Source organism: Trichechus manatus, unplaced genomic scaffold (assembly GCF_000243295.1).
Source record: "Trichechus manatus latirostris isolate Lorelei unplaced genomic scaffold, TriManLat1.0 scaffold00115, whole genome shotgun sequence".
NCBI classification, from domain to species: Eukaryota; Metazoa; Chordata; class Mammalia; order Sirenia; family Trichechidae; genus Trichechus; species Trichechus manatus.
In genome coordinates this window covers 8,499,882-8,516,773 of record NW_004444051.1, presented here as the reverse complement: position 1 = coordinate 8,516,773, position 16,892 = coordinate 8,499,882, and the positions used below count along the sequence as shown (strand labels likewise).

The 16,892-nt window shown below is 39.0% G+C and overlaps 1 protein-coding gene across 2 annotated transcripts in view; it reads left to right on the top strand.

Moving 5' to 3' along the window:
• The first annotated feature begins 623 nt into the window (after positions 1 to 623).
• SLC17A3 (solute carrier family 17 member 3) overlaps positions 624 to 16,892 on the top strand; it is a 37,858-nt gene continuing 21,589 nt past the window's right edge. The window contains exons 1-4 of one of the 2 annotated variants that reach the window (XM_004383999.1): positions 624 to 714; positions 4,696 to 4,907; positions 5,109 to 5,342; positions 5,427 to 5,514. In XM_004383999.1, the coding sequence (XP_004384056.1) occupies positions 624 to 714; positions 4,696 to 4,907; positions 5,109 to 5,342; positions 5,427 to 5,514 (625 nt within the window). The remainder of the gene's footprint in view (positions 715 to 4,695; positions 4,908 to 5,108; positions 5,343 to 5,426; positions 5,515 to 16,892) is intronic. The other variant, XM_004384000.1, reaches the window with a different exon arrangement.

Sequence of the window (16,892 nt, the reverse complement as noted above, 5' to 3'; positions counted from 1 at the left end):
AAAAGCATTTGACAAAATCCAACATGCATTCCTGCTAAAAACCCTTGGAAAAATAGCAATAGAAGGGAATTCCCTCAACCTGATAAGGGACATCTACAAAAAAACTACTGTTTAACATTATACTTAGTGGTAAAAGAATTTATGCTCTCTAACATAAGGAACAAGGTAAGGATGTTCATTCTTACCACCTCTATTAAATATTTTATTAGAGATTACAGACAGTGCAATAAGAGAAGAAAAAAGAAATAATAATAATTATTAACAACAGATGGGGAAACTAAAGTACAGAAATTTGCTTTTGATGGCATTTGGTACAGCACGTAAATCAGAAGTCTGGATTTGAATCTGGGAATGCCTAGCCCCAAAGCCAGTGCTTTTAAACTAGCTCACAGTGAGCACTCTAGATCCTAAGTAGAAAACTGTTCTAAACCTCAGCTGTAGCACACTTAGTGTATTGAGACAAAAGGGGTAATGAGCCTCCCTGCACCTCATCCACATAGAATGGCCCAGCTTTTGTTTGCTTGGTGCCCACTGTGGGTTTCAAAGGAGTCTCTCAGCTAACCTCTGTGGATTCCGTTTCTCCTTGGTAGGTGAAAACTAGTAACCAGGAGAGGAGAAAGGAGATGGACACCACGACAAAGCTGAGCTCCACAGCAGGGGAGAGTAAATACTCCCAAGACATGCAATTGGATGAGAAGCTCATTCCCAGGAAAGGTAAACTTGACCTTGACTTCTTGGATTTAGGACTTTAAGGAGGATTCTTTATGTGCAATGTTTTACTACAAAGAAGTGAATTTATGTCTTTTAAATTGTTTAATATTTTTTAAAAAATAAAGTAACATTAATGTATATTTTGCAAATAGATAAAGGAAACTAATACCACTATTCTTAAAAAAATCTTTTATTTTTGATAATTACCTTCTAATCTTTGTCCACATACATTTACATTTTTGATAATTGCTACCAAAATGTCTACATGTAGTATGGTGTATTCTGCTTGTTATTGCATATAATATTGTAAACATAATTCTATTGTTTAATTAACTAATGTAAGAAAAACTATTTATAGAAACTGTGAAAATCAAGAAATAAATTTTCCATTATTCACCAGCTTATTCAGCTACTATAATTTGTTTTATTGATTTCCTTTCATTTTCCTATGCATATTTTACATAGTTCTATACCACCTATGAGAAGTCTGGTGGAGTAGTGGTTAAAAATTCAGCTGCTAACCAAAAGGCTGACAGTTCAAATCTACCAGGAACTTCTTGGAAACCCTATGGGACAGTTCTACTCTGACCTATATGGTCGCTGTGAGTTGGAATTGACTCAATGGCAGTGAGTTTCTTTATACTTGTCTATATTGTGTTATATACTTTTTTAATTTGGCCACACATGCTTTTCCATATTGCTCTATAACACAATTACTATTCTTAAAGGATACACATTATCACGTGAATATATCTAACAGATAAAGTATTTTACCTGAAAAATCTCTCTGTGGTTAGATATTTATGTTGTGGAGTTTTGTTTTGTTACTTGCTTATTATAAATAAAATAAGATAAATGAACATCCTTCAACATAATACTTGCCCACATTTGGCATTATTTCCTTAGCTTTTATTCCCAAGAAGTTAAACTTCTAAGGTGAAAGGTATGGTGTAAAGATTTAATTTCTATAGGCTGTTATAGAGATCTTAGTTTTTAACTTGAACAAAAGTGGAGCCACATGGAGGATTTTGAGTGAATGAGGGGTGATCTGATTTATGGTATGGTGAGAGCACTCTAGTTGCTGTACTGAGAATAGACTGGAAGCAGGAAATTAAGGTGAAGGCTACTTCAAAACTCCAGACAAGATAGTAATATGTTGGTAGCTAGAACTACATGGAATACATGGAAAGGGCCCTAAACCAAATAATAGCAGTAGCCCTGATAAGTGGTTTGAATGTGAAGATAACAGTATTTTTCATATAGACTGGGTGGAGGGTCTGAAAGAAAACAAGAATAATTCCAAAGTGTCTGGAGGGATAGGATTTCTATCAACTGAGTTGGGAAAGACTCTGGGTGGAGCAAGTTTGGTGAGAGCTCAGGAGTTTAATTTTAGACCTATGATTTTGATTAGTTGATCAGTTAATCAGTTGATTTTTAGTGGAACAAAAAAAATAATCCATAGCTTCCTAACTGCATTTTCCTCCATCATTTTGTTCTCATTTCAGCAACCAAAAAGATCCTTTCAAAATGGAAGTCACATCATGTCCCTTCTCTGTTCAAATCCCTCAGATGGCCCCCATCCCACTCAAAGTCAAAGTCTAAGACAAAGTCCATACAGTGGCCTTAAATGTTCCAGTTCCATTATCTCTCTTACTTCCTATATGTTCTTTGACCTTTGGATCACTTTGCTCTGTCATATTCACCTCTTTTTGGTTCTTGAACAAATCAGCCCTCTCCCATCCAGCCTCAGGGCTTTCCCATAGGCTCTTCCCTCTACTGAGTGTGCTTTTTCCTCAGGTAGCTAGCTGTCTGGTGCTGGCACCTCATTAAGATTTTGTCTTTCCTGCTTTGTTTTCTCCATGCTATCTACCACCATTTAATATATTATGTGATTTGCTCTTTTGTTTTTCGTATTGTGTGCTCCCCTCCAGAATGTGAGCTCCACTAAAGCAGGGCTAGTTATCTGCTTCGTTTCCTGTTATACTCTAAGATCCTGACATTGGGAGTGTCCAATAAGTACTTGTTAAGTGACTGATGAAGGTAGAAAAGCTGGACTGGAGGACATGGCTTAGAAGAGTGGTCAGCTCAGCTCCCTGATGTTTCCCCTGAATTGGACGGACTTATCTATCAAGGCAATGAGCCCTGGTGGTGCACTGGTTAAGTGCTCTGCTGCTAACCAAAAGGTTAGCGGCTTGAATCCCTTAGCAGCTTCCATCAGCAGCTCCGAGGGAGAAAAGACCTAACAATCTGCTTTCCTAAAGATTTCAGTCTAGGAAACCCTATGGGGTAGTTCTACTCTGTCAGATAGGGTCCTTATGAGTCAGAATCAACTTCATGGCAAAAGACCACCATCATCTATTCAGGCACAGGCTGAGCTGCACAAACCCAGGCTTCCCTGTTGGGCAGAGCCTAGCTCTGCTAAATTAGGTGCATGGTGGGAGAGTACACTGGAGAAGGAGCTGAGCTACACATACTAAATTTATTTACCCAGGTTTATTTATCTAATAAGTCCCTTCTCTTGCCATTGGGAAAAAAGTGAAGGGGATGGAGAGAGAGAGTCCTGAAGAGCTACCCTGGCTGAAGTCCTGAAAAGAAATTTGAGACCAGGTAAATATGGTTTTGTGATGCGCACTTCTTATTTGCTCTTCAGCCAGGGTGTCTTCTGCTCACCAGAGAACCAATCTATGGAGTTTTTGTATGGTTTGATCTAGTTTGCAAAGTATATAAACAATTTACCTCAAATTTCAGTTCCTGAACAATTCTGCTCTTTAATTTCAATCACGAAAGCTAATTTCCCCATGTGTTACGTTCTTTAGACAATACAGCCAGGATCTGGAAAAGGGAGAATGAGATTTCTACTTTTAAAGCCATCTTTCCTAGGAGTACAAATATAGATTATTTGAATACTGTGCTTGTTTCTCTTTCCATTAGTCTATATTTTTTCATAGTTTTGGGCTGTCAATTTTGCTAACAAGAAAAATATTTCTAGGAGTTTAATCAAAACTTAAATGAAAGCTTGTTCTCAATGTCTGAAGGCATGAGTGAAATAATCATCTATACCAATGAACAACTTTCCCAAAGTTCAAATTATATCTATACATTATATATAAAACATATTATAATATATTAATATTTCTCTTGGCCTTGAATAAAAGGTTTCTCTCTTTAACTAGTTGATTTCCATCAAATGAATTAATATATGTAAATTGTATTATATGTAATGTATTATATATTATAATGTTATATATTATATATAAAATAAGTATACATATACACATACACATATATACACACACATATAGGTGGGCACATATATGTACACATACACAAAACACACACATATTTTTAAAATATAGAAGCATATATATAAGGAGCTCTGGTGGTGCAATGGTTAAGTCCTCGGCTGCTAACAAAAAGGTTGGTGGTTTGAACTTACCCAGCAACTCCATGGGAGAAAGACCTGATGATCAGCTCCCATAAAGATTATAGCCTAGGAAAACTTATGGGGCCATTCTGCTCTGTCACATGGGCTTGCTAAAAGATACAACAGTAACAACAAAGCATATACATCTACTTATGTGTACATATATATTTTTAATATAATATATGTACCTTATATATATTTGTGTATATATGTATGTATATCTACATATATACATATACACAACACACACACACTTATTTATTTATTTATGAGTAATTTCATCATCTGTGGAACACAATGGCCTGGAAATGGTAGAGACACAATTACAGGAAGGACAGAACACCCCATAGCAAGTCAGGGTCCATAGAGCTGTGGTGTAAAAGACCCTTGGAGTCAGTCAGTGATCTCATCCTTTGTATCTTCTTTTCTAAAGTCAATAAAAGTGCCATTTAAATCATCAGGTGATGGTCTGCAGTATCTTTCCATATCATTACTTACAAAAAACAAGTGCTGGATTAATAAGGAAAGCACTGATGTAACTAATGTTGTAATATTTCCAGTTCAAAGCCTATGTTCTGTTCGCTATGGAATGGCCTTCATTGTACATCTCTGCAACATCATACTGATGGGACAAAATGTTATCATGAACATCACCATGGTAGCCATGGTCAACAGCACAGACCATCAGTCTCAAGGCAATGTCTCCACTGAGGGGTTGCCTGTGAACTCATTTGGTGGCCCAAATGAAGCTGCAAATAGTCTTCCTGCAGGGGTAAGCAATGCCAGATTCAACTTATGCTCTTGTTGTTGGTGTTTGTTTGCTTGTATGTTTATTTTCCAAAGTTTATATGTTAAAAAGTTTTCATTGAGAAAATATTCATTTTAAAGCAAGTGATAGATCTAAAGAGGCTTCTTAAGGTATATAAGAAACTTGCTGTAAGTGGCTTACTACAGCCTTCTCTGTTTCTTCAAGGTCCCTGTGTATAATTGGAGCCCTGAAATCCAGGGTATCATCTTCGGTTCTATCAACTATGGCATGATACTGACTCTGGCTCCTAGTGGATACCTGGCTGGAAGAGTAGGAACAAAGCGAGTGGTTGGTGTTGCTTTGTTTGTATCTTCACTTCTCATTCTTTGTACCCCTCTGGCAGCTGATCTTGGACTAGTTGTTCTCATGGTATCTCGAATAGTCCACGGCATAAGCCAGGTACCTAGATATTTTATAAATCTGAGCTGGATATAAACTTCTTCGTGGTATCACAGACCAAGACTCTAATTATTTTTGTTTTAGGGATCAGGATTTGGGGGTCAGTATGCACTTTGGGAGAAATGGTGTCCTCCACATGAACGAAGCAGACTCTGTGCCATAGCTTTGTCAGGTAAAGACATAAAAGCAAAATAGATACACTGCAACCCAATATTTTCCCACTGGATTCTTTGACAGTCTTTCTATTTCATGGTTTTTCTTCTTCTGCTTAATCCTGAGAAAGTATTTATACATAAAGGAGACTGGTCCTTTGTCTATGACATGATTTTTGGTTATTTCCCCTGGTTGTCATTTGTGACATGACTTTGCTTATGAAGTTTTTTTGCCATTCGGGGGGATTTGTTAAAAATATATTTTTATGTAGTCAAATGATCATTCTTTCTATTATGGCTTCTGGGTTTTGAGTCATAGATGGAAAGGTTGTAAGCACGTTTACCCATGTTTATTTTTGGACTTGTATAGCTTTGTTTTTTATATTTAAATTACTGATATATTGGAGTTTATGCTGGTATTTGGCAAAAGGTATGAATTCAACTTAGTCTTCTTTGTAATGGAGCTCAGTTGTCCTGGGAAATGCTTTCTGATAAAGATCTGCTTAGACAGCCTCCTGGAATGTGGATTCTGGAGGAAGAAACCTGAGTTATACTGGGGAAGAGAGAGAAATGGGAAGAGTATGGATAATAAACAGAAGATCGCCAGACTGGGTGCTGGGTAAGAAAAGAAGGGTAACTCTCTAGGTAACTTTGTGGGTACCAAAAGGGCAAGGAACTCTTCAGTCCCAGAAAACAAGCTATATACACACCCTGCCAGATTGCATGCCCCTCTAAAGCACCTTACAACACTAGACAATCTCTGTAATCAGTCTGTATTCACTGATAAGGAAATGGAGGCACTAGTTTGGACTAAGGAAATTCACTTTAGTTACCACACCTGACCAAAGGAGGTCCCCAAATATAAATAAAGATTGTTATTATTATTGTTGGCTGCTGTTGAGCTGACCCCTGATTCATGGAGACCCCATGTGTTACAGAATAGAACTGCTCCATAGGGTTTTCTTGGCTATAGCCTTTATGGAAGCAGTTCGTAGGGCCTACCTTCCTTGAAGCCACTGGGTGGGTTTGAACTGCCAACCTTTCTGTTAGCAGCCAAGTGCTTAATTGTTTCTGCCACCCAGGCTGCTTATAAATAAGGATACTGTTGTTGTTGTTAGGTAACATGGAATCAGTTTTGACTAACAGTGACCCCATGTGACAGAACAGAACTTCCCCATAGCGTTTTCTTGGCTGTGATCTTTACGGAAGTAGATCGCCAGGTCTTCTCCTGCAGAGAGGCTGAGTGGATTCAAACCACCAACCTTTTGGTTAGCAGCTGAGCACTTAACAATTTGTGCCACCAGGGCTCCTACAAATAAGGATTTAAAAAAAAAAATCAGCATCAAGTCGATTCTAACTCATAGCAGCCCTATAGGACAGAGTAGAACTGCCCCATAGAGTTTCCAAGGAGCACCTGGTGGATCTGAACTGCTAACCTTTTGGTTAGTTAACCACTATGCCATAAGGACAGGCCCTCCCAAACCCTCAAACCTTTGAGGGAAACCAAGAGCATGAAAGAGAGACCCCAAACTCAAAAACTACAAGAACTAACCCAAATGAAAAAGACATTAATAAATGAATTAGGAGGAAACTTTAAATAATTCAGGAAATAGCATCAGAGAGATCCTAGGGCATATGTGTAGATAGCATTCATTTAAAAAAAAAAACTGACTGCTATAACAAATACCAGTAGTTGTTGCAAATTAAAATATGATTGCCAATATTTTTAATTGAAGTGAATGGTTTACATACCTGAATGCATAGAGATGATCATCAAATTAGTGAATTGAACAAATAAATTGAGAGTTTATTCCAGAATACAACACAAGAAGATCAGGGGATGGAAAGCATGAAAGGAAATTTAGAAGATGTGGAATGAAGATAGTGCCTTATGATAAATGAGCAACTCCCTTTCCTCTCAAGTCCTATTACGTAGGGACTAAAACACCAGCATAGGTCAATTGTCTATGTCTAGAGAAATTTCAGAAGCCAACAAAGCTTCAAGCTCTCCAAAGGCTTCCCTGTTTTTCGTGCTGGGGGATTACCCGAGGGGCTACAGGGAGGTTGTCTTTTCTGGTCTTTAGAACCTGCTTCAGAGAGCTCATAGTCCATGGCAGTCTGAGGAGACCTGACAGAAAGATGCTGGCGGAACCCATCAGCTGTGGAGGGGGCTGAGCCTACCCACTTGCCTCAGCAGCTCTTGCAGAAACTGCCCAAGATGCTGGTGCTCCTCAACAGTATGCACTTGGAAATGGCATCACTCTCAGCCCACAAAGTTGGCGGAAGATTCCCCAGAAAAGTACGGGCCCTCAGTGGAAGGGCCAAGTACTGCCAGTTTCTAGGACAAAATACCCTGTATCTTCCTCTAAGGGTGCCCACAAAGGCACAGGTATTGTTGGCAGGAAACTTTATAGCTACTTATGAAACTCAGTAACTCAAGAGAGGGAGACTACTTAGACCAAACAGGTGGTGGCTGATATTGAAGCAAGCCTGAAAGTAAGGGAGGAAAAGGGCCTTCAGTCTAAAAATGCTGCAATATCATACAACACTGGAAATAAAGAAATTATAGCTGCATGCAGCAACATGGATCAATCTTAGAAACATAATGTTGAATGAATAAAGTATGTCTGTCTTGGGGGGTGCTGGTGGCTCAGTAGTTTAGCGCTCGGTTGCTAACAGAAAGGTGGGCAGTTAGGACTCACCAGCCTCTCTGCAGAAGAAAGATGTAGCAGTCTGCTTCTGTAAAGATTATAGCCTTGGAAACCCTGTGGGGCAGTTCTCTGTCCTATAAAGTCGTTACGAGTCAGCAACAAGGGTGAGTGGAGGGAATTACCTTGTTTCAATGATAGCCCCAGGTACAGTACCAGGCAGGCTACCCCAGAGGTCTAGGAACAGATATGCTCTTAGGCCCAATTAATTGCAAATTGCTAGAATGTCAGTCTGTTAAATCAATTTAAAACACACAGAGAGAAGGAAATAAGAAAAATGGGTAAGTTAACACTCATTTAGGATGGGGTTCAAGCAGGTGGAAGTATCACAGTAACTGAATTAAGTGTATACAATATTCAAACAGACTTCCCACAGACGGTATGGTTATAAGGGCCAGAGTTGGGGTTCAAACAAGAGTCCACAGATGGAAGGCACTCTGCATAGGGACAAGTATGACTGACCACAGCTTAGTTTACTAAATAACTTGCTAACAGCCATGGGTTTCTTGAGCAGAGGACACATGGGGCCATTTCCATAGTGGATGGCCAAATTAAGCCCTTGGAAATACTGAGTCATCAGTGATGTGCTGGTAAGTCAACTCTCGGGTGAGGGGGAGCGGGGAAGGTAGGTAATTTGTAGTATATGTCACTTTCTGCGGTCGAAATATTCCCACCATGGTCAGCTTCAACATATCAACTTCAAATCACTGAACGTAGAGTTGAGCAGAGATGTGCACAGTCAACTTTCACTAGCTGGTTCTAGCACTCTGCTGATTGAGTGCCTCATATGCCTCAAGAATGTTCAATGTCTCATGTTTATAATTATTGCCTAATTAATATGAAGTAGCTCTTGGGCCTTCCATTTTTCTGTCTATATTCAAAGACCCATGCTATCCTTACTAACTTTCTTAACACAGTTTATGAATTATGTCCACATCTCACAAGCTACTGACTTGATCATTATCCATACCTAACATATCTTGTGAGATTTGCCTAGGTAATACAAGCTACAAATTTATTCTTCTTCTACAGTAGAATTAAGGTCCCATAAAGCTATAGAAATTAAACAGAGTGCTCTTAGCACGTTTATGAACAAATGTCCTAGCTTTCTATTTACATGTTACCCAAAAGCATTTATAAAAATGTGCGTGTATATTATGTGTGTGCAGAAAGAAAAAGGTATGCAATTATATATTGTATAATAAATTGTTACTGATGGTTAACTTTAGAGAGAAAAGCAAAAATGGATGGGGGCATGTGAGAGGAACTTTGACTCTTTGTCGTAATTTATTTTCATAAGCATATATGACCTGTGTAATTAAAAATTAAAAACAGAGGAGGTGGGGCCAAGATGGGAGAGTAGTCAAATGCTTCCAGTGGTCCCTCTTACAACAAAGGCCCAAAAAAACAAGTGAAGTGATTATATATGACAATCTAGGAACCCTGAACATCAAAGACAAAGTTGAGGAATCAGACTGAGTGACATGGGGAGGGAGAGATGATTCAGAAGCAGCAAGGACTTGCCAGACCTGATCTGCCTGCACAAGCACCCTACAGGCTGCATTGGCTGGCATGCACGGTAAGGCAGACAGTGGCACTTGGGATGCGTTTTCCACATTGGGAGAGACTGAGAAGCGGAGACTCTACTCAAGCTTCCAGAATCAGCGAGAGATGATGCTCAATAGGTGAAAGATAAGTACATGCATCTAACCTACCATGTGGCTCGATCAAAAAAAAAAAAAGAAAAAAAACCTTTTTGGGAAGTACCTGCCGCCTGCCCTCTCTGCTCCTGATCTCAGTCCAGCTTCAGAGATTGCTGCGCCCCCTAGGCCGGAAGTAGGGCCCATCATGCATCCTGAACCATTCTCCTGGCTTTAGAGAAGGAACGAATTAACAAACAGGAAAAAATAGTCTGCCAGCTCCCCTAAGCATGAAACTCATGGTAGGCACAGACCCTTTGTCTAGACACAGGCATAAAGGGTCCACAGACTTTGAATGCCTTTCACCCCTGCATAGACTTGTGTGGGCCCTTTCCAATGTAGGCCCTCATTAGCATGGTACAACAGGATATACAGCTGAAGCCTATTTTCAAATGTATCAGCTATAAGGGGGAGTGGCAGATTCGTGACATTTGACACTGCCTTGCCCATTAAGCAGGGTCCTCACCTACCCACATCAGAAGCCTGAGGATTGGTGGTTCCACCAACATCACCTAGCCACCTGCAACAGAGGTCCAAGAATAAGTGCTGCCTCCCAGTCCTTACAGCCAACAGCTCTGAGAGCCCATAATCCGCTGCAAAACACACCCACCTATGTACTTTAGGGAACAAGGACACACCTTCAGCCCAGGCACTCAGGGGCAGCCATCACCCCCCTGTCTTGCTTAGCACATGACCCCCTATTGCAGCCAAATACCTGTGCCTACTCCAATCACCCTTGCCTGTCTAGGACTGTAGGTGAGAGCCTGCACCACACACTTAGTGACCGATGACCTGGACAGCTGAGCTGAACCTATACTAGAAAAGTAAATGGACTCCTGGGCTCATATAACTAGGAACAGCTCTAACCACCTGTTAATAGAATATGAGAGCTTCAAAGACGCCAATAATCAAAATAACTCACACTACCATACTATTTGGGCATATCAAAACAAAACAAAACAAGAAGCTAGGACACAGTAAGCAAACAGAAAATAAAAACTTATTGTTGGCTTGGAGACAACAATCAATATCAAATCCAGTGAAGAGGCTTCAGCAAGCTCCCAAGACAAAGTTTCAAGAAACCTTCTGGAGAAAGATAATTTGTTGGAATTACTGGAGGTAGAATTCAAAAGATTAATACACAGAGCTCTTCAAGAGATCAAGAAGGAGATCATGCAAAATGTAGAAAAATCCAAGGAACACACAGACAAAGCAATAGAGGAACTTAAGTAGGTTATACAAGAGCATACTGAAAATTTAACAGGCTGCAAGAATCAATAGACAGCAAACAGAAATCCAAAAGATTAACAATAAAATTTCAGAATTAGACAACTCAATAGAAAGTCATAGGAGCAGAATTGAGGCAATGGAAGACAGAAGTAGTGAGACTGAAGATAAAGCAGTTGACACCAAATTATATGAGGAAAAAGCAGATAAAAGGATTCAAAAAAATGAGAAAACCTAAGAATTATGTGGGACTCTGTCAAGAGAAATAATCTACGAGTGATTCGAGTACTAGAACAGGTTGGGATAACAGAAAATACAGAGAGAAGTGTTGAAGATTTGTTGGCAGAAAACTTCCCTGATATTGTGAAACATGAGACGATATCTATCCAAGGAGATTATCGAACTACAAACAAGGTAGATCCCAAAAGAAAGTCACCAAGACATGTTATAATCAAACTTGCCAAAACAAAGATAAAGAGAGAATTTTAAGAACGGCTAGGGATAAACGAAAAGTCATCTACAAAAGAGAGTCAGTAAGGCTAAGCTCTGACTACTCAGCAGAAACCATGCAGGCAAAAAGGCAATTGGATGACATATACAAAGTCTTGAAGGAAAAAATTGTCAGCCAAGAATTATATATACAGCAAAACTGTCTCACAAATACGATGGCAAAATTAGGGCATTTCCAGATAAACAGAAGTTTAGGGAATTTGAAAAACCAAACCAAAATTGCAAGAGATACTAAAGGGAGTCCTCCAGTTAGAAAATCAATAACATCAGATAACAACCTGAGACTAGAACACAGGACAGAACAACCAGATATCAACACAGAGAGGGAAATCACAAAAATAAATCAAAGCTAAAACACTGAAAATAGGAAAACAGAGGCACCAATATGTAAAAGACAACAACATTAAAACAAAAAAGAAGGGTTAAATAATGTAGTCATAGGTCTTTCATATAGAGAGGAAGTTAAGGTGATATAAATAAAAGATTGGTTTAAACTTAGAAAAATAGAGGTAAATACTAAGGTAACCACAAAGGAAACTAACAATCCTACACATCAAAATAAAAAACATAAAGACTCAGCAAATAAAAAAACAACAACAATGAAAAAGATGAAAAGAAAATACATAAAGAAAAGTGACTCAGAACAGAAAATTAAGTGGAACAAAGAAACTGTCAACAATACAAAAAAAAAAAATCAAAATGACAGCACTAAACTCATACCTATCAATAATTACGCTGAATGTAAATGGATTAAATGCACCAATAAAGAGACAGAAAGTGGCAGAATGGATAAAAAAACACAATCCATCTGTTTGCAGCAGCTTACGAGAAACACAGCTTAGACTTAAACACACAAACAAACCAAAATTCAAAGCATGGAAAGAAATATAGCAAGCAAACAACAATAAAAAATATTAATCTCTGGAAAAATAGAATTTAAAGAAAAACCCACCACAAAAGATAAAAAGGACACTATATGATGATTAAAGAGCCAGTACACCAGGAGGACATAACTGTAATAAATATTTATGCATCCAGCGACAGGGCTCCAAATTAAGTAAAACAAACTCCAACAGAACTGAAAAGAGAGATAGACAGCTCCACAATAACAGTAGGAGACTTCAACACACCACTTTCAGTGAAGGACAGAACATCTAGAAAGAAGCTCAATAAAGACACAGAAGATCTAAATACCACAATCAACCAACTTGATCTCATAGACATATAGAGAACGCTCCCCCCAACACCAGCCAAGAATACTTTCTTTTCCAACACGCATGGAACATTCTCCAAAATAGACCACATGTTAGGCTACAAAGCAAGACTTGACAGAATCTAAAACACAGAAATATTACAAAGCATCTTTTCTGACCATAAAGGTATAAAAGTAGAAATCAATAACAGAAAAGGCAAGGAAAAAAAATCAAATACTTGGAAACTGAACAACACTTTGCTCAAAAACTAGTGGGTTATAGAAGAAATTAAGGGATAAAGAAATTCACAGGATCAAATGAGAGTGAGAACACATCCTACCAGAACCTTTGGGATACAGCAAAAGCAGTGCTCAGGAGTCAATTAGTAGCAATAAATGCACACATCCAAAAAGAAGAAAGGGTCAAAATCAAAACACTAACCCTACAACTCAAACAAGTACAAAGAGAGCAGCAAAAGAAGCCCTCGGGCACAAGAAGAAAGGAAATAATAAGAATTAGGGCAGAATTAAATGTAATAAAGATTAGAAAAACAATTGAAAAAATTAACAAGACCAAAACCTGGTTCTTTGAAAAGATCAACAAAATCGATAAACCATTGGCCAAACTGACAAAAGAAAAACAGGAGAGAAAGCAAATAACCAGAATAAGAAATGAGATGAGTGATATCACAACAGACCTAAGTGTAATTATAAGAATCACAACAGAATACTATGAAAAATTGTACTCCAACAAATTTGAAAACCTAGAGGAAATGGACAAATTTCTAGAAATACACTAACTACCTAAACTAACACAAACAGGAGTAGAACAACTAAATAAACCTATAACAAAAGAAGAGATTGAAAAGGTAATTAAAAAACTCTCAACAAAAAAAGTCCTGCCCCAAACGGTTTCACTGGAGAATTCTACCAAACTTCCAGGAAGAGTTAACACTACTACTACTAAAGGTATTTCATAGCATAGAAAAGGATGGCATAATTCTGTCTTAGTCCTCTAGTGCTGCTATAACAGAAATATCACAAGTGGATTGCTTTAACAAAGAGAAATTTATTCTCTCACAGTCCAGTAGGCTACAAGGCCAAATTGAGGGTGTCGGCTCCAGGGAAAGGCTTTCTCTCTGGGCACCAGCTCTAGGGGAAGGTCTTTATGATGCACCAGTCTTCCCTTGGTCTGGGAGCATCTCAGTGCAGGAACCTCAGGTCCAAAGGAGACACTCTGCTCCTGGCACTGTTTTCTTTGTGGTATGAAGTTCCCATGTGTTGCTGCTTGGTTCTCTCTTTTATATCTCAAAAGAGATTGGCTTAAGACACTATCCAATCTTGTATGCCTCATCAGTATAAATGCCACTAATCCATCTTATTGCATCATAGTGATTGAATTTACAACACACAAGGAAATCACATCAGATTACAAAATGGTACACAATCATACAATACTGGGAATCATGACAAAGCCAAGTTGACAGATATTTTTGAGGGACACAATTCAATCCATGACAACTTCCAAACTCATTCTATGAAGCCAGCATAACCCTGATACCAAAACCATGTAAATACACTACAAAAAAAGAAAATTACAGACCAATATCCATCATGAACATAGATGCAAAAATCCTCAACAAAATTCTAGCCAACAGAATTCAACAACATATCAAAAAAATAATTCACCATGAACAAGTGGAATTTATACCAGGTATGCAGGGATGGTTCAACATTAGAAAAACAACCAACGTAATCCATCACATAAATAAGACAAAAGACAACAACCACATGATCTTATCAATTGAAGCAGAAAAGGCATTTGACAGTCCAACACCCACTCACGATAAAAACTCTCAGCAAAATAAGAATAGAAGGGAAATTCCTCAACATAATAAAGGACATTTATACAAAGCCAAGAGCCTACATCATCCTAAATGGAGAGAGAGTCTGAAAGCGTTCCCCTTGAGAGCGGGATGCAGACAAGGATGACCTTTGTCACCCCTCTTATTCAACTTTGTGCTGGAGGTCCTAGCCAGAGCAATTAGTCTAGAAAAAGAAATAAAGAGCATCCAAATTGGTAAGCAAGAAGTAAAAGTATCCCGATTTGCACATGGTATGATCTTATACACAGAAAACCCCAAAGAATCCTCAAGAAAACTACTGGAACTAATACAAGATTTCAGCAAAGTTTCAGGATGCAAGATAAACACACAAAAATCAGTTGGATTCTGACTTCTGAGCAACATGGTGCTCTAGGCAGAAGCACCATGTCATCTCTCCACAGCAAAGATCCGAAAAACTAAGCCAAACAGAGGAAACAGCAGTCCTGAAACCCTAAGCATCAAATAAAGAGATAAAGAACTCAGCCAAGAACCAAATGGAATAAGAAACTGACAAAGAACAGAGTGAGGAGAGATACATGCAGAGGTCCCCTATCAGCTAACGCAGCACGGATCTGGCATCTTAGACTCCTATCAGAGACCAGCGAAAGGGGGTACAAGAAAGCAGCTTCACAGAGCTTCCAGCAGGAGACAGAACAACTGATAACCAGTGATACACACTTTCCCACCGCCCACCTTTCTTCATCCCCTCTCGGACTCCTCTGCTTCCCGAGGCCACAGTCTCTTGGCCCAGAAGCACTGGCTGCTTGTATTCCACCTGCCCACACTGGCTGACTCCCTGAGTGCCATTTGTTGGCTGACGGTGTTGCTTTTTTCTGCTTCTTTAGATTTCTTCCTTACCTCTTACCACCTCCCCCTCCTATTTCTCAAATACCTTTGCTTCTTCCTGAAAGGCTGTAAAACTCCACTAGAATGTGAAGCTGCTTCCTGGTCCGTGCTGCCACGCTGGTGGGATCCTGGAGCTTTTTGTTTGTTTTAAATTGTTTGTTTATTTTCTTTTTCTTTTCTTGAATTGGGAGCCCATTCTAGCCAGGCAGTACTGCGTGGCTTGGGACCTACCCCTTCAGTTTGCACAGATGTGCAGAGGAATCTGATGACATTTCTTTTTTTGTGATTTTTTTTTATTTTTTTGTGGAGTTTTTATTGTTCTTTTTTTTTTTTAATTTGTTTTGTTTTGTTTTCCCTCTTCTTCCCTTTTTGTCTGTCTTCGTTACTCAGTTTCTCATCTCTCTATACCTTCCTTCGCTTCCTGTCCCTTGAATACCTGGCACTGAGTGACACCTCTATGCCTTCTAGCCAGGCTGTACTTCAATGTCTGGGAGCAACTTCCCCATACCTCGTAGCAACACTGGTGGGATCCCTGGGAACTTTTCTTTTTCTTTCTAATATTTATTGATTCATTTTTTTCTTTTCTTTTCTTTTTTTCTTCATCTTCTCGTGTTTGTTTTTCTCCATTTCATAGTCTCTCATCTCACCACTCCAATGGCAAGCACCCCAGCACTCTTTTTTGTTTGTTTGTATGTTTTTGGCTCCTGTTCCTCTCTCCTCTCTCCCATACCCATCTTAGCTCCACACATCTCAATCTCCCCCCTCCATCCTGCCTACCTGCACCAGCACTTAACATCATGCCACCAAGCAGCACAGGTATGGCCTACCAGAACCTGCCATGCACTGATTACCAGCCCCCCTCTTCAGCTAGACCTGCCCTGCTGTACCATATCTGAGCAACTAACCCTGCAAATTGGAGAAGGAGGTGAAAAGTATCATGCCCACAGACAAGCAAACAACAAAGAATACAACAAAAGAATACACAGCCAGCTTGCTCAGACATAGCCAAATAAAACAAAAAAAAGGATGAAACAAACAAATCTACAATCAATAAACGAGAAAAATAACTACAGAATGCCCCAAAGACAGCAAACAATATAAAAATATTTAGAAAAACATCCTCAGAAAGCTAGAAATAGACATACCATTCCATCCAGCAATCCCACTCCCAGGACTATAACCTAGAGAAATAAGAGTCGTCACTCGAATAGACATACGCACACCTATGTTCATGGCAGCATTGTTCACCATAGCAAAATGATGGAAACAACCTAGATGCCCATCAACAGATGAATGGATAAACAAACTATGGTACATACACACAATGGA